General features: G+C 47.4%; 1 protein-coding gene and 1 pseudogene across 6 annotated transcripts in view; both read right to left on the reverse strand.

Annotated features, from left to right (window-relative positions):
* The window catches only part of cep83 (centrosomal protein 83), a 49277-nt gene extending 42640 nt beyond the window's left edge, over positions 1–6637 (reverse strand). For 3 of the 6 annotated variants that reach the window (XR_011642926.1, XM_034078823.2, XM_034078822.2), the window contains exons 1-3: positions 6257–6525; positions 5314–5520; positions 2369–2519 (exon numbers count right to left, since the gene is read on the reverse strand). Coding sequence is in view for 5 of the 6 variants with exons in the window: in XM_034078823.2 (XP_033934714.1) it covers positions 2369–2519; positions 5314–5513 (351 nt within the window). In the remaining variant the exon portion in view is untranslated. The other 3 variants (XM_034078819.2, XM_034078820.2, XM_034078821.2) reach the window with 3 other exon arrangements.
* A 521-nt stretch (positions 6638–7158) lies between these two features.
* On the reverse strand, positions 7159–18387 carry LOC117442853 (host cell factor 2-like; annotated as a pseudogene).
* Between the last annotated feature and the right edge of the window lie 362 nt (positions 18388–18749).

Here is an 18749-nt window from a genome sequence, read left to right on the forward strand (position 1 = left end):
TGCCGCTCCTACAGTTTTCTAGTGTGTAAAGATGATTTCACTTGACCTATGCAAAATATCACACTCAATACATGTGTGTCTCTGGGGGGTGCATTGTGCCTTTGATGTATATAAATAATTTACCATAACCAAATACTATTACGTACAGTGGAAATCAGGTTGCCAGAGCAGGTCAGTGTGCATGTTCCTCAGGGTCTCAGCAGTTACAGGTGAGGGAAAGGAAATAAAAGAGAAAAAGGTCAGTAACAACACTTTAAAGTAACAACACTTTGAATAATTATCTCTTTTAATAATGTTCTATCAGTAATCACTCAACTACTGTCTTTCCAACAAACAGATTGACTCACCCTCACTATCATCACAATGAAACACATCCAGAAGAATGTCATGCAAAGCTGCCTGCCTTCCTTCCTTCGACTCTCCCTGAACTGCCTGATCTTTTAATGTTCAATGTTAACCATTTGTAGCATTAAGTAGAAAAGATCGCCGATGCTAATGTAACGTTAACCCCCTTAGCACCTGGTGGAGGGGGCGATAGGCTACTCTTCAAATGTTTCACAAAATACTTAACATCATGACTACTCTTACTGTTTAACATTTGGGTTCACTTCATGTTAAGGCAAATACAAATGACAAGGCTAAGTAATGTGATGCTAACTAACGTGCTCGCTACTAGCTATGTAGCTAGCCTGACTGTGTTCCATGCACAACATGTGCATTACCTGATATGTTTGGTCCAACGACTCCTGGTCCTTTCATCAGACGGGAAGCGATAGAACGAGCTATGATCTATAAGTATGATCACTTTTGTGATTACAACCTGGTACAAAGCACACAGGCATCTTGTAAAAGTGAATTTATTGGAGCAATCTCTTATTTATTGGAGGGAATAAATCAGTTCTGAGATCTTCTTCTTCTTCTTTGCTTTAATTGCGAGTCGCAACCAGTCTTGGAGCATTATCGCCTGTGACATCACTTACGCGACCCAGAATGGGATTTGGGATTTGTAGTCTTTCTAGTTGCGTATTTTTCATAGTCTTATATTTCAACAGTTTTACGACAAACTGTGACTTTTTTTACATGGAAATGATTGTTTAAGATTGACAAACATCATATGTGTCATTCGTGGCACAATTCAAACAGGATCAAAAGATACGTTTTCTCTCTCCATTGAATTCAATGTATAATTTTTCGCTTCCGGGGTCCCATGGGCCGGAAGTAGATGGGCGTGACTTCGCCTCTCTATAAGGGCAAAGAGGCGGAGCCGAGGCGGGACCTGCTGCCTCCGAACTGGAAGTAAACAGAGCTAGCTCAGGCTAAGAAGCTAAGCTAACATGAAATACATGCATACCAAGTTACTGCTAACAGTGTAGTTCCCCTATATAAACGTTACATTCATAATCAAATGAGACAATCTGCAAGAGAATTAGCTATATTTTGTTATTCTTAATGTCATTCACACGTTGAGAAAAGACGGACTCCACCGCCCGGACCCAACGGAGCCGCAGGGGGCTAGCTCCGGGACGCCGGCTGGAGCTAGCCCCCTGCGTCTCCGTTTGCTCCGGCGGCCACCACTGGGATAATTGGGTCCCCTATTAACATTTGCTCCCGTTTAGCATTATGGGCGTCATAGCCATAGACTATACAAGTCTTACCCAAGGCTGAATCATAAACTAAAATGTATATGTATGCATAAAGGGTTACGTCCTTAGCTGGGTAATAGGTAACAAGCTAAGCTACCAAGCACACAAACACCTGCGAACAGGTTAACATGTATAATATTATCATTTTAGACTTCTTGGAAGTTCTGTTAGTACATTCAAGCGCACAACATTTTAATTGTCTGGTATTTGTAACAATATTCCCTAAAAAGGGACAATCACCACGAACATGGCTAAAGCTAAAGGGTCAAGTACAGTACTATGACTAACTAACGTTGTAGCCTCTATGGTTGTAGCCTAGCAGAGTGGACAAGTTGCTGTTAGCTGACAGTGAGGCATGTACTTGTCCATCAAAGTGACCACGCCCTAATGTATGCAAACACTTTAAGACCTAATATAAATAAAAGGGTCGTGTTAGAAAACAATTCACTCACAGATTCATAATCATGAAGGTGGCATCTAACTATATCGATAATAATATTTATTGCATCCATGGGTAGAAACATGTTTTTTTCTGCTTTAAAGTTGGGCATTTTAACATGGGGGTCTATGGAAATTGCTCCTTTCTGCAGCCAGTCCCTAGCGGCCCATGTATGAACTGCAGTGTGTGGCACTTCCGTATTGGCTTCCCGGCTGTTCCCCAGAGTTTGCCGCTTGATTTCAACCATAACATCAGTGAAACCCCAACCTGTCCTTTGATCGTGTACCTGCAGCCGAAGCTCCTCCAGCTCCCTGGTTCTGTCCAGCAGGTCTCCCCGGAGCTCGGCCAGAAGCAGCTGCAGTTTCTCCTGCTGAGCCTGTCTGTCACTCAGCAGGCGCCTCAGCTCTCCCTGCGCCCGGGTCAGCTCCTCCTGCAGGCTGCAAGCAGGATGGGAGTGAGCGCAGTGCACAGCAACTGAAGCACATCGACTCATGCAATCATAGCCAGGGTCAGTGTTGCTGTATGGTTATGGAGGGATGGTTTCTATGAGATGTTTTCTCTACTACTGCAAACACATAGTGTTCATAAAGTAATATTATATTTAGTGTGAATGCTCTCTCTGCTCTCTCTCTCTGCTCTCTCTTCTCTCTCTCTCTCCTCTCTCTCTCTCTCCTCTCTCTTCTCTCTCTCTCTCTCTCTCTATCTCTCTCTCTCTCTCCTCTCTCCTCTCTCTCTCTCTCTCCTCTCTCTCTCTCCTCTCTCTCTCTCTCTCTCTCTCTCTCTCTGATCAAGAGAAGAGAGAGAGAGGGCGATCAAGAGAAGAGAGAGAGGGCGATCAAGAGAAGAGAGAGAGTACTGTAACTCCTATGAACTCCTTCACATGTGTTCTAACAGTCCAGCCATGAAGACATCTACAGGACAGTTTTGAGATTTCTTCAAATGCTGCTGCCATGGCAATGCTCACCATGAAACACGGTTTTCTCATAGCTTCAGTGAAAATACTCGAAATGGCCCAAAACTTCACAGGTTTGGTAACGATGCAGCCATCAACACATCTAAGCGTATTATGGGGTGTCATCAAATGACATTGTCATGGCGCCAGATAATTCACCATCAAGTTAGTTCAAAAGTTTACAGTCAAAATATTCTGCTGCTTTCCCAAGCCTTTTTACTTTCTTTTCTCATCTTAATACAAATGCATTCACTACTACTTACATCTGATATGTAACTCCTTCAGCCTCTTTTCAGCTGCAGAAATCATTCAACTATTACATTATTCAGCTATTTCAGGACATCAAGGCTATACATGTTGTTGTTTATACCTTTTTTAAACCTTTTCCTTTAAATATTAAAGGGGAAAGGAAACACCAATTACAGTTATAATATTCCGGTAGTTTATTCATTTTACGGATATTGATCGTAATATTTATTGTATATGATATTACTCGCCAAAAGAAAATTAATTATCCGCCGGCCGGGTGGGGAATTCCGGGACCAGGCCGCCGCCATTAGGGGAGTCCCAAATGGTGACGTCACTGGCTGTGTTTTCGCTCCACCGAAAGTCAACACAACGTAGCAGATATGGCAGCGATGGAGGAATTTTGCAATGAAATCGACGTTTTGAACGATGAATTTGACTATTCGTCGGGAGATGACATTGATGTGGAAGCATCTACAGTTACCAGGCATCCCATGGCCTATGCTTATGAACCGATTCGGTCGAATAGAGTGGCATACGATCCGGAATAAAAAAATTAAAAAAACACAATGCTAACAGTGAGCCTCTGAATTAGCCCCGAGCGAAAATGCTAACCTATTACGGCACCGAAAATCACTCCTAGCTCCCTTATTACTTATCCTAGCCGCACATCCAACACATTGATTATGATCGCAAGGAGACACAGAATCTAACGGTGCCCACCTCAACACTGGAAGATACAAACTCGCGAGGTTATCCACAAAAACGTACATCAAAACAAGTGGCGCTAGGTACTAACATACACCAGGCTAACGGCTTACCTTCCTCATTGTCTGGTCTAATCTGGTCTTCAATGGCATTACAACGATAAAAACGATGATGTAGTTAATCCATAGGTTAATATCCAATGGGGCTGTGTCCCCTTTGAAATGTTCTGATAATCTATAAGCAATACAACTGCAATTCCGTTATCTGCTGTCCGCTCCGTGCTCTCTGGGTCCTGCAATACCATCCATCAATAGCAATACTAGCCTTTTTAGGGTGTGTATGCCAGTTTAATTAGTTGAGCTATAGAACACCCCCAATTCTCTATTGTGCGTCATAATAATAGCTACCATTTAGTTTGGACGCGATTGCGTTAATTAATAAGGTCACACTGTGTCAGTAAATACATGTGTGAGCTAGTAATCTGGTAGTGCTGCAATATTTACCTCTCTCTCGGCAGCTGAAGCAACTCGTTTGGTGGCTCGAACTTCACGTTTGTTGACACTGTCATTGTCTTGCGCGGCCGACGTGCTGGGACGGTCGGTGTTCCCGACTGCATACGTTGAGAAATCGAATATTGTGGGAACAGATCCTGGCTTCAAATCCAATGTTTTGTATTGAACCAGGCATCCAGACTGGACTTTGAGCAGCTTCTCATCCTTTAGTGGCAGCCTATGGAAATGTACTTCTTCCTTCTTTGTATAAAATCCATTTGTGCAGCCTGGGGCAATACAATAAACTCCTGACGACGACCGTTTTCTTGTAATGTAAACTACTGGTGCATTGCACGCCATGTTGTTTGTTATTGAGCTTTGGCCCAGGAAGCCGTACCCAATCAGTGACGTCACTGGAAAAGTCCCGGAGCAATGGCAGCGCCCATGGTCATTAGGCACGTATTTCAAAAAGTAAATTCGCGTATCTCGATCGTTTACATTGGAAATAGACTAGATCAATACATTTCCTAATGGTAATATTGTCGCATGGAAAGCAGTTTGAAAAGTGTTTCCATTTCCCTTTAAGCTTTTTCAGCATTTTTGTAGCTAAAAGCAGCTACCATTCAGCTAATAACATATTCAGATTTTTCTGCATTTTCAGCTAAATTCAGCCATAAATGTTCACAGTTTACAGCATTCGCATGCATTTTCTGCAGGAAATGCATTTTCTAGTTTCTTTTGTTTTTATTCAGTGTCTTCCCTCATAATTCGTACTCAATACAAAACAAAGTACTGCCAAAAATACTTAACACGTTTATATTAGATCAGTTTTACCTGGTGTGTTCAGCCTTCAGTGTTTTGTAGTTGGTCCTGTGGTTTTCGCACTTCATCCTCTCATCAATAAGCATCTTCTGCAGCTCCATCTCTGCACCCCCCAGCCCAGCAGACAAGCCCAGCATGGCTGCAGACTTCCCCATCCCAGGCTCCAGGTTCGGAATGAAGGGTGGCGACTGGCCGAGGGCGGAGGAGGTCATCTCGCCTCTGCAGCAAAGAGCCAGAGACAGGAGGAGATGAAGAAGGCTTTCTGAACCAAGCAATAGAACGGCTGTGTCTTTATTTAGAAATAAAATAGGGTTGTCAGCAAGCTTTGTTCTTTTCAGTCACAAACACTCCCTGCTAGTGTGGTGAGATGCTTAGAGAGGGCAGCATTGGGCTGGCTTTGTTGTCAGTTAGTTTCCATGGTGGCATTAAGAAGAGTCCCCTGGCTACTTGTTCAAATCACAACCTCTCAGCAGAGGCGCTCTGAGTCTTCTCCAGTGATTAGTCGGCTCCCTGCTGCTGTGGAGGAGCAGTCAGTGATTGACCCTGTCAGTCTCATTGACTCATAAAGCTGTCTCTGAGCACAACGAAGCTACCTTCAGAATGCCATTATCACAGCATACACTGTAGTTTCATATACAGACTTTAAAACCATAAACAAATAAAGCTAGATAACCTTACTGTCAGAAACCAGAGATATGGTATTTAACTTAATGTGCACAGACAGTTAGTTGTTATCTGGCTCCCTTAAAATAGTTACAACCAAGCTACCGTTAGTCTGAGCTGAACAGAGACACTCACAGCAGCCAGTGGATCGTCAGTTGTGATGTGCTTATTTAGATTACGCGTTTATCTTATTCCAGTTATAACTGGCGTCTAAAATCCGTCTACAGGATTGAGTTGTTTTTAAATGTCCCGCGACTTTATGCTAACTAGCCAGCTAACATTGGCTACTTACGTGCGTTCGTTATCGGACACTCCTTCCTCCTGGCGTTTGTCATGCAAAGTCAGAGCAGTGTACTTTTGACGATCAGCTAGAAACAAAATTCAGACACCAAGTCTTATTAAAAGCGCATAAGACGATCTATCTAAATCCATCCACACAGCCTGGCTACCTGTAGGCTGACCTAAACAAGAAGCAGACTGTAGGCTGGAGCTAGTAACATTAGCCTGCCGTGGCTAACGCTGTGTGCAGCTCATACCGTGTTACAGACTCCAGCAGCTGAAAGCCCCTTACCTCTGTTAGAACTTGGAACTATTTTTTTCTTTTTCTTCCTAGCAATTGTTATACATCCATGGTGATAGCTAGCTAATCTGAAAACTACAAACTGTGGGATCATGGGACATTTTTCCCGAGGTGCATTTCTGTTGTTGAAAACCGCTTTTACGAAACTCTATGGAAGGACTTTTTACAATTAATACTTTCGTACTGGCAATATGTACTTTGCTATAACAAGTTTGTGAGTAATGTTACCTATTATAATTATAACGTAACTGATACATTGCTTAACCTCCAAGTCTCTACATATTGACTGAATGTATTCAGCATTCAAATGATTCATACATTTGAACTATGTTTCAGTAAGCATCGTTTCTAATATTAAATTGCAAAGTGTTAATCCTGGTAATCTTAACTTGTATTTATTGTACACAAATGGTACTGACCATCCTGCACCCCCCTCAGTAAGAAGCAGCTGTTGAACATATATTAATACTACTTAAAACAGCATGTAAACCTGTTGGTTACTACATACTACAGTCATATTTTTCCACTGGTCCAACTTTACAATATATTTGGCCTCGCTTAAAACACAATCGGCTGCATTACAGAAACTACTTTTTAAAAGGATTTTCTGTGGCTACAACACAAGTGAATTTCATTTTAGGGACAAGATTAATACAAGTTTACCTTCAACACAAGTCATCTTCAAGGTCGGTAATAAGTCTGCAGCCTAACCAATGAATGTTAACGGGAGAAAATGATTTATGTGCATGTTCTGATCAAATGTCCATTTGTCTCAACTTTACATGTAGTTATTTTCATCAGAAAATGTTTGTGTAAATAAAACAAATAAGATAAATGCTCCTTTATGAAAGGAAGTACAAGAAATAAATCATTTTTTAGCAACCACATGAAGAGATAAAGCACTGCTCTCAATCATTTGAGGTCCGGATAACAGTTTCTCTGTTAGAGAGGCCTGTAATAATCTGGAGTGCAGACATGATGGAGGAGCACAGGGAGGACAACAATAATACTTTGTGCCCACTACATGAGTTGGTCAAGCCAAGGATTTTGTCAACAGTTAACATACAACACTCTTTCGTGAAATATGGGACATTTTCTATACCTTTAATTCAAACCAGCTACACAAGTTGTGCTCTGCTCTTTCGTTGATGTCATCATAAAAACATTTTTTATTCACGACAGACTTGCAAAATATATTTTTTAACAATCTGGGGTAATGATAACACATTAAAAGACCTTAAAAGATCTAAAACCCAACCTGAATCATAGAAAATTATCCGATTAAAAACAACAGCAATATTACAACAAGATTTTCTTTCCGATGTGCACTGGCTGATGCTTTCAGAGTTGTACATCTTTTTCTTGTTTGGGTCAATATCATATTTCTTATTACATATCAAAATAATCAATTAACAAAAATACCCAAGTGGTCAAACTTCCTATGAAAATATATTTACAGGGGAATATTTAAATATGTAAGAAAATAAATTAACAAAACTGTAGGTAATGTAAGACAACGCAGCGACAAACAATCGCCATTTTCCTGAGTGCACATATTGTCTTTCCCAAAACGGGTGTCATTGGTCCACACTCAGCTGGAGCTGCAAGACAACATTGAAAAAGCAAGAAATAAATTATTCAAAATAAAAAATGTAGAAAGACAAAATGAAGAATCTTGAGCTGACTGGTTACCTGTCAGCAGCATCTAGGTCAGCCTCAGCATTGCTGTCAGCTTTGGAGGCAGACCCTCGCAATTTAATAGGATCTAAAAACACAGAGACAGGTTGAATACAATTGGAAAAACATATCATTCTGGTAAAAAAAATGAGCAGAAAATAAAGTCCAGCTCTTGCACCTTGGATCCAGCGGATCTGCGTGGCGGGGCCGTAGCCCTGCTCGTTCTTAGCAGCTATGCGGAAGACCACTGCCGGCCGGTTGGAGGCGGAGCAGTCGATCTGGGCGTTCTCCAGTTGGGTGGAGCTGACCGAGCAGGATGTCTTGATGCCGCGGTATATCCTGATGAAGGCCATCTGACCCGGACGCTCCGAGCTGGTGGAGCGGCTCTTCCTCACCGCCATGTACATGGAATACTCCAGGATCCGGCCCGATGGGGAGGGGGGGGCGTCCCACGTGATGTGGACCGAATCGTTGGCCTGTGCAAAGAAAGTGTTTTAAGTGTTTTAACTCTTTCGTAGTTCATGCAGGTTGTCAGTGCGGGTCCCATATGTGTCACCTTAGTGATCCTGACAGCAGAAGGCGCTCCGGGGAAACCTGGCAGGCAGGTCTTGAACTCACTGACCGGGCTGAGGTGTCCCTGGCCGAAGAAGTTGATGCCTGCAACTCTGAACCTGTAGGTCTGCCCTGGAGCCAGCTCCTGCTTCTCTCTGCTCAGGTAGTCCTGAGGCCCGGGACACTTCCTCTGATGGGAAAGCAGAGCATATACAGAAGCTGTGTGGCGACGAGACCCTGGGGTGTCCCGGAGAAACTAAAAGTGGTCCACGTGCCCTAGAAGATGTTGATGTTGTGGAAACAAATCCTGTCAAATAGTGTCTGTGTTTATTGAGCTTAAAGAGAATTGAAAAACGTTCCTGAATGTTGCAGCTGCAATCTGAGTAGGAGAATATTATACAATATGTAATCATTTAGGAAACAAGGCAGACTGGTCAAACTAAAATGTGCTACGAGAAGAATGTTAGCTTAATGATGTGAACGATCTGTCCACTGGAAGGAATGTGGCACAACATGGAAGTGAAAGCCGTGCAAGGGCTATTAACATTTATTTATTTAATTTGCAATAAAAAAAAACGTGTCCAAAGAAAAGTCTATAAATGATTGTGATAAATAATTGTCCCTTCAATGTTAATCATTGTGATAACCATTTTGGCTAAAATGTTGCAGCCCTAAATACATCGCCTGGTCTATTTTGATATTTCAAATTTCAACAGATTTTCACACATAAAAAAAGGAAATAAATATTGACTGGATAGCCCTGTCTAAAATATATATTAAATAACAGTAAAAACTGTTTTACAGTCAGTTTTTATTATTGTATTTACCTCATTAGTGTGTGGTGGCCGGCTGCTGCTGGCTGCAGTCGTCTGGTCAATGTCTGCCGGTAAATAGTAATGGCTGGCCTCACAGAACAGTGTTTTGAACACACCAACATCAAACCACACCTGCTCTGGGGTCTGATGGACCTGGAGGAGAGAGGCTTCAGTCTGAGTTTACACTGAGCCCAGTAAGGGCTAATGATTACTGTACACAGGGGGGTCTGACCTGATGTGTATGGGAGAGAGCTGACGTCTTGTCCACTGGCTGTTTCTCTGTGAAAGAAAAGGACGCCCTCAGTGAGTTTGACTTCACGACATGCTGCAGTGTGATTTGACCCCTGAGCTTGAGCAGCATAGTACCTGGCTGCTGCTGCTGAGCTGAGCGGCTGACCTCTGCTGATGTGTCCGCTGCACCACAGAGAGAGAGAGCACAACAGGTCAGCGGATCAAAGCCAAACTACGGCAGCTTCACTAACGCTGGAGCGAGACAGACCTGTTGTGTGTCCTCTCCCTAACGCTGTGGGAAAGAGAACATCACTTTGGACATGTCGTGTGTTGCAGCCGGGCCCCTGACATCACTTTGGACATGTCGTGTGTTGCAGCCGGGCCCCTGACATCACTTTGGACATGTCGTGTGTTGCAGCCGGGCCCCTGACATCACTTTGGACATGTCGTGTGTTGCAGCAGGGCCCCTGACATCACTTTGGACATGTCGTGTGTTGCAGCCGGGCCCCTGACATCACTTTGGACATGTCGTGTGTTGCAGCCGGGCCCCTGACATCACTTTGGACATGTCGTGTGTTGCAGCCGGGCCCCTGACATCACTTTGGACATGTCGTGTGTTGCAGCCGGGCCCCTGACATCACTTTGGACATGTCGTGTGTTGCAGCCGGGCCCCTGACATCACTTTGGACATGTCGTGTGTTGCAGCAGGGCCCCTGACATCACTTTGGACATGTCGTGTGTTGCAGCCGGGCCCCTGACATCACTTTGGACATGTCGTGTGTTGCAGCCGGGCCCCTGACATCACTTTGGACATGTCGTGTGTTGCAGCAGGGCCCCTGACATCACTTTGGACATGTCGTGTGTTGCAGCAGGGCCCCTGACATCACTTTGGACATGTCGTGTGTTGCAGCCGGGCCCCTGACATCACTTTGGACATGTCGTGTGTTGCAGCCGGGCCCCTGACATCACTTTGGACATGTCGTGTGTTGCAGCCGGGCCCCTGACATCACTTTGGACATGTCGTGTGTTGCAGCCGGGCCCCTGACATCACTTTGGACATGTCGTGTGTTGCAGCAGGGCCCCTGACATCACTTTGGACATGTCGTGTGTTGCAGCAGGGCCCCTGACATCACTTTGGACATGTCGTGTGTTGCAGCAGGGCCCCGGACATCACTTTGGACATGTCGTGTGTTGCAGCCGGGCCCCTGACATCACTTTGGACATGTCGTGTGTTGCAGCAGGGCCCCTGACATCACTTTGGACATGTCGTGTGTTGCAGTCGGGCCCCTGACATCACTTTGGACATGTCGTGTGTTGCAGCAGGGCCCCTGACATCACTTTGGACATGTCGTGTGTTGCAGCAGGGCCCCTGACATCACTTTGGACATGTCGTGTGTTGCAGCAGGGCCCCTGACATCACTTTGGACATGTCGTGTGTTGCAGCAGGGCCCCTGACATCACTTTGGACATGTCGTGTGTTGCAGCAGGGCCCCTGACATCACTTTGGACATGTCGTGTGTTGCAGCAGGGCCCCTGACATCACTTTGGACATGTCGTGTGTTGCAGCAGGGCCCCTGACATCACTTTGGACATGTCGTGTGTTGCAGCAGGGCCCCTGACATCACTTTGGACATGTCGTGTGTTGCAGCCGGGCCCCTGACATCACTTTGGACATGTCGTGTGTTGCAGCAGGGCCCCTGACATCACTTTGGACATGTCGTGTGTTGCAGCAGGGCCCCTGACATCACTTTGGACATGTCGTGTGTTGCAGCCGGGCCCCTGACATCACTTTGGACATGTCGTGTGTTGCAGCCGGGCCCCTGACATCACTTTGGACATGTCGTGTGTTGCAGCCGGGCCCCTGACATCACTTTGGACATGTCGTGTGTTGCAGCAGGGCCCCTGACATCACTTTGGACATGTCGTGTGTTGCAGCAGGGCCCCTGACATCACTTTGGACATGTCGTGTGTTGCAGCCGGGCCCCTGACATCACTTTGGACATGTCGTGTGTTGCAGCAGGGCCCCTGACATCACTTTGGACATGTCGTGTGTTGCAGCAGGGCCCCTGACATCACTTTGGACATGTCGTGTGTTGCAGTCGGGCCCCTGACATCACTTTGGACATGTCGTGTGTTGCAGCAGGGCCCCTGACATCACTTTGGACATGTCGTGTGTTGCAGCCGGGCCCCTGACATCACTTTGGACATGTCGTGTGTTGCAGCCGGGCCCCTGACATCACTTTGGACATGTCGTGTGTTGCAGCCGGGCCCCTGACATCACTTTGGACATGTCGTGTGTTGCAGCAGGGCCCCTGACATCACTTTGGACATGTCGTGTGTTGCAGCAGGGCCCCTGACATCACTTTGGACATGTCGTGTGTTGCAGCCGGGCCCCTGACATCACTTTGGACATGTCGTGTGTTGCAGCAGGGCCCCTGACATCACTTTGGACATGTCGTGTGTTGCAGCCGGGCCCCTGACATCACTTTGGACATGTCGTGTGTTGCAGCCGGGCCCCTGACATCACTTTGGACATGTCGTGTGTTGCAGCCGGGCCCCTGACATCACTTTGGACATGTCGTGTGTTGCAGCAGGGCCCCTGACATCACTTTGGACATGTCGTGTGTTGCAGTCGGGCCCCTGACATCACTTTGGACATGTCGTGTGTTGCAGCCGGGCCCCTGACATCACTTTGGACATGTCGTGTGTTGCAGCAGGGCCCCTGACATCACTTTGGACATGTCGTGTGTTGCAGCAGGGCCCCTGACATCACTTTGGACATGTCGTGTGTTGCAGCCGGGCCCCTGACATCACTTTGGACATGTCGTGTGTTGCAGCAGGGCCCCTGACATCACTTTGGACATGTCGTGTGTTGCAGCCGGGCCCCTGACATCACTTTGGACATGTCGTGTGTTGCAGCAGGGCCCCTGACATCACTTTGGACATGTCGTGTGTTGCAGCCGGGCCCCTGACATCACTTTGGACATGTCGTGTGTTGCAGCCGGGCCCCTGACATCACTTTGGACATGTCGTGTGTTGCAGCCGGGCCCCTGACATCACTTTGGACATGTCGTGTGTTGCAGCCGGGCCCCTGACATCACTTTGGACATGTCGTGTGTTGCAGCCGGGCCCCTGACATCACTTTGGACATGTCGTGTGTTGCAGCCGGGCCCCTGACATCACTTTGGACATGTCGTGTGTTGCAGCCGGGCCCCTGACATCACTTTGGACATGTCGTGTGTTGCAGCCGGGCCCCTGACATCACTTTGGACATGTCGTGTGTTGCAGCCGGGCCCCTGACATCACTTTGGACATGTCGTGTGTTGCAGCCGGGCCCCTGACATCACTTTGGACATGTCGTGTGTTGCAGCCGGGCCCCTGACATCACTTTGGACATGTCGTGTGTTGCAGCAGGGCCCCTGACATCACTTTGGACATGTCGTGTGTTGCAGCCGGGCCCCTGACATCACTTTGGACATGTCGTGTGTTGCAGCAGGGCCCCTGACATCACTTTGGACATGTCGTGTGTTGCAGCCGGGCCCCTGACATCACTTTGGACATGTCGTGTGTTGCAGCAGGGCCCCTGACATCACTTTGGACATGTCGTGTGTTGCAGCAGGGCCCCTGACATCACTTTGGACATGTCGTGTGTTGCAGCCGGGCCCCTGACATCACTTTGGACATGTCGTGTGTTGCAGCCGGGCCCCTGACATCACTTTGGACATGTCGTGTGTTGCAGCCGGGCCCCTGACATCACTTTGGACATGTCGTGTGTTGCAGCAGGGCCCCTGACATCACTTTGGACATGTCGTGTGTTGCAGCCGGGCCCCTGACATCACTTTGGACATGTCGTGTGTTGCAGCCGGGCCCCTGACATCACTTTGGACATGTCGTGTGTTGCAGCCGGGCCCCTGACATCACTTTGGACATGTCGTGTGTTGCAGCAGGGCCCCTGACATCACTTTGGACATGTCGTGTGTTGCAGCAGGGCCCCTGACATCACTTTGGACATGTCGTGTGTTGCAGTCGGGCCCCTGACATCACTTTGGACATGTCGTATGTTGCAGCAGGGCCCCTGACATCACTTTGGACATGTCGTGTGTTGCAGCCGGGCCCCTGACATCACTTTGGACATGTCGTGTGTTGCAGCCGGGCCCCTGACATCACTTTGGACATGTCGTGTGTTGCAGCCGGGCCCCTGACATCACTTTGGACATGTCGTGTGTTGCAGCCGGGCCCCTGACATCACTTTGGACATGTCGTGTGTTGCAGCCGGGCCCCTGACATCACTTTGGACATGTCGTGTGTTGCAGCCGGGCCCCTGACATCACTTTGGACATGTCGTGTGTTGCAGCCGGGCCCCTGACATCACTTTGGACATGTCGTGTGTTGCAGCCGGGCCCCTGACATCACTTTGGACATGTCGTGTGTTGCAGCCGGGCCCCTGACATCACTTTGGACATGTCGTGTGTTGCAGCCGGGCCCCTGACATCACTTTGGACATGTCGTGTGTTGCAGCCGGGCCCCTGACATCACTTTGGACATGTCGTGTGTTGCAGCCGGGCCCCTGACATCACTTTGGACATGTCGTGTGTTGCAGCCGGGCCCCTGACATCACTTTGGACATGTCGTGTGTTGCAGCCGGGCCCCTGACATCACTTTGGACATGTCGTGTGTTGCAGCCGGGCCCCTGACATCACTTTGGACATGTCGTGTGTTGCAGCCGGGCCCCTGACATCACTTTGGACATGTCGTGTGTTGCAGCCGGGCCCCTGACATCACTTTGGACATGTCGTGTGTTGCAGCCGGGCCCCTGACATCACTTTGGACATGTCGTGTGTTGCAGCCGGGCCCCTGACATCACTTTGGACATGTCGTGTGTTGCAGCCGGGCCCCTGACATCACTTTGGACATGTCGTGTGTTGCAGCCGGGCCCCTGACATCACTTTGGACATGTCGTGTGTTGCAGCCGGGCCCCTGACATCACTTTGGACATGTCGTGTGTTGCAGCCGGGCCCCTGACATCACTTTGGACATGTCGTGTGTTGCAGCCGGGCCCCTGACATCACTTTGGACATGTCGTGTGTTGCAGCCGGGCCCCTGACATCACTTTGGACATGTCGTGTGTTGCAGCCGGGCCCCTGACATCACTTTGGACATGTCGTGTGTTGCAGCCGGGCCCCTGACATCACTTTGGACATGTCGTGTGTTGCAGCCGGGCCCCTGACATCACTTTGGACATGTCGTGTGTTGCAGCCGGGCCCCTGACATCACTTTGGACATGTCGTGTGTTGCAGCCGGGCCCCTGACATCACTTTGGACATGTCGTGTGTTGCAGCCGGGCCCCTGACATCACTTTGGACATGTCGTGTGTTGCAGCCGGGCCCCTGACATCACTTTGGACATGTCGTGTGTTGCAGTCGGGCCCCTGCATTGGATTTGTTTCCCCAGTCACGTTTGTCTGCCGCATACTCGTCCCTAACTGACGTCACAACCTCAGAACCCTTTCTGCTGAGGCCATAATATGTGACAGGTTCCTAAAGTTAGGGACAATAAATCACAATATATCTCCTTGCTTTCAGCATTGCAAAATATCACAGCAGATTGAATCATACCCCCTTGCACCATGACCCATTTGGATGCAGCTGTATTACGTTAGGCATACCTACTGCCTATTTAATTAGTGGAGTGGAAGTACAGAGACGCCTAGCATCACTGGACAACAGGACTTACTGCAGCGCTTTGTGTCACAGTCCTTCTCCGTGTCCCTGCTCGCACTGCTCTCTGCTTTGCTCTCCGAGGATTCTGCCCGAGTGTCCTTTTGTGCTGAACCAAGCTGGAATTCAGAGAGAAAAATAAAGCAGAACATATTTTCTTTCAAAATTGGAAGAACTGCATTAAAATACCTGAGTGCTCAATTTAATGCAGGGTGTTGTTTACTTGATGATCTGCAGCTGGGTTCATTCACAAGGCAGGAAATGGACTGCACTCATAAAGCGCTTTTCATCTTAGCGACTACTCAAAGAGCTTTACAACACAAGCTAGCATCTCTCAGAATAAAGACTCTAAATGTAAAGACATCTAAGAGAACAGTACCGACATGTCTGTAGTTGGTCTAGCTTTTTAAAAGTTTTTAGTTGTGGATATTAACTTTTTGGGTTCCACCTCAGTTGAGGTTTCAAGCAAGCCAAGGCGACACTAAAAGCTGGATTTAAAAGTGTCTACCTGTGGTGATGCTTCATCTTCTTTATTAGCGGTTCCTCCAGTTGAAGGTTGAACAGACTGTAAATCTGAAAGGTGATTCAAAAATGTTCTTAGAAAGGTGTGCATGCTGATAAACATGCTGTAGACTTGTTTTCAGGTGCTCTGTACCCTCTGTTCCCGTAGAGAGCACCTCAGCCTTCCTGCCCAGTGCCTCTGCTCCAGTGAGATGGACGGCTTTGGCAGGTGGGGGTGTAGGCTGGATCTGAAGGATGTAGAAGTCTGCTGCCACCAGGGGGCGCCACGCCACATGAAGCATGCTGACGGTAGACTTGATGAGTAAGGGGGCCTCTGGGGCAGCTGGTCGCTCTGCGGACAGAACACAGAATATGAGATTGAGGAAGTGCATCTGCTTTCTGATGTTTTCGCAGCACTCAAGTTTGCATCACAGGGACGAAGGTGGACACTCGCGGATATGGAAAGTATGAATACGCCTTCAGATGACTTTCTTCCCAGCTGGGTGTCAGTTCTCACCTGTCTCCAGGTACCACAGGTCCTTACAGCAGACCTGGTAGTTCCAGCTCTTGCAGTACCCGTCCCGGCCGCTCCAGATGTAGAGCCTTGACCCCACGCTGGCAGCACAGTGTCCGGCCCTGGCTCTGGGTATGAAGGCGTACGGATCGTCACTCTGGGATCCCTGACCGTGCAGCTGGTACTCAACATTGTCTTGTTGCTGTGAGCCAAGATCCTGCCAGCTCATAGTGTCTGAGCAAGGAAAAGCAGGCCTCAGTGAGAGAATAAAACGCATAGCACATAGCTTGAAGTTTCTTAAAACAGCAACGTTGAACATGCTGCTGACAAAACCTCATGTTAAAAAATTATTTAACAGCAAATGTTGACAAGAATCACCAAATGAAGATGCTCTCTCTAGGGTTTACCCTGTGTGGAAATCAGAGTAATGTACTCACCCAAATTGAGTGCCGTTAAGGAATCACTGCAGATCCATTCAGGTTCTACAGCAGTGTGCCGGTCTGACTCTGAGGCAGGAATCCAGCCACCAAAAACAAACATCCTGCAGACAGGGGGACAGTTCGTCAAAGGCTCTTTGGGCCAGCTGGTATATACAAACTAGACCTCTGCTTCAACAGAGACATGACACCAATAATGGCAAATCACATACTTGTTTCCAATAACACTGGCAGAGTGAAGGCTTCTGGGAAGTGGTGTGGAACCTCTGGTTTCAGTTGTCGACCAAACCATTGTGTCTGAAGAAAGAAGGATGATAATATTAAGGAACTACAATTATAAGAAAGAGATATTTCTCAGTACATGCACATTTGAAAATAAGCCGACAACAGTTTTTACATTTAAATCAAGGTTTAGTGGCAACTTAATGATGCGAAATATTTCAAAAGTTCCTTTCTCAAACTTGCAGCTAGTCAATATTATCTGTCAAAAGGAAAGAAAAAAATCCTACCAAGGTCAAGCTGCCAGAGGTCGTCTAACCGGGATCCTTGCATCCCACCAAAGATGTAGATCTTCGGGGAGCCGAGCCCAGTGTAGGAGACCGCCGTGTGGGACTCCCGTGCTGAGGGACCCCCCCCCCTTTGTCTCAGGAATGGTCCAACCTCTTACTCCTGTTAAAGACTGCAGCTCCAGCTCATAGAAGTCACCCATGTATCTAAGATGGTAAAAAGTCAGAGGCTGTATTGAACTGCATCATTGTGAATAGATTCACTTTGGGGTTCACTATTTTATGTTCGTTAACTCCATTATTACATTTAAACATTGTAATTTAATATAAACAGTAACATAATATGCATAATTAGTTGCTGCCCTAATGTAAACACTTGAGAGGTAAAGCTCTTGCCAAATAAAACTCGATATCCAGGTTTGTATTCATGTCTCAAAAACAAAGCCTTTGTTTTGGTTGTTGTGTTTATTCCTTTGACGGTACCTTGGTACATTGCCATTGGCGTCTTCACTATCATTGGCCAGCCCTCCGAACAGGTAACACTTGTTCCCCACCACAGTGAGGCTGTGTCCGATCCGGGGACAGGGGGGCAAGCCGTTCCTTGGGGCCCTGGGCTTCAGCTTCTTCCACAGCCAGCGACTAGCCTGAGCCACACGGGATCAAAGTCAACATTTGAAAAGTTTCTTCACTTGGTTAGAATCCAAACTGAATATCTGTGGGGTCATTACCTGGAGTTCATAAAGGCTGTTGGTGTATTTCCCAAACTCCACCATGCCGCCAAAGACCAGAATCCGGGTCCCATCACAGACGAAGCCATGGGCAGCACATCCGGGGGGGATGTCCCCCCTCACCGCGGGCAGGAACCACTGCTTTGAGACTGGACGAATGCGCATCAAGAAGTCAGACACTGGATTAGACAGAACATCCTGGGGAGTGCTGCATTTTATTTATTTTGTTTACATAAAGATGTGACCAGCATTTTAGCCAGCCTGTGTCTGCCGGCCCGGCGCGCTGTGAGGGGCGGGGCTCACACACAGCCAGGTCAGGACACTCCGCGTGCAGCAGCGTAACAGCCACATTAATAATATAGAGACAAGCAGGAGACAACGTGTGACTTACTCGAGGGGAATTTGAAGTTGAATGGAAGTGGTTTTAAAAACACATCTGCGGTGTGGGAATATTTTGGATTTAAGCCAAATCAACGAGGCGAACCTACGGACTTGAATGAGCTGGGCGGTGTTTCACATTTGTTTTA

The sequence above is a fragment of the Pseudochaenichthys georgianus genome, unplaced genomic scaffold (genome assembly GCF_902827115.2).
Source record: "Pseudochaenichthys georgianus unplaced genomic scaffold, fPseGeo1.2 scaffold_491_arrow_ctg1, whole genome shotgun sequence".
In the NCBI taxonomy this organism is placed as follows: domain Eukaryota; kingdom Metazoa; phylum Chordata; class Actinopteri; order Perciformes; family Channichthyidae; genus Pseudochaenichthys; species Pseudochaenichthys georgianus.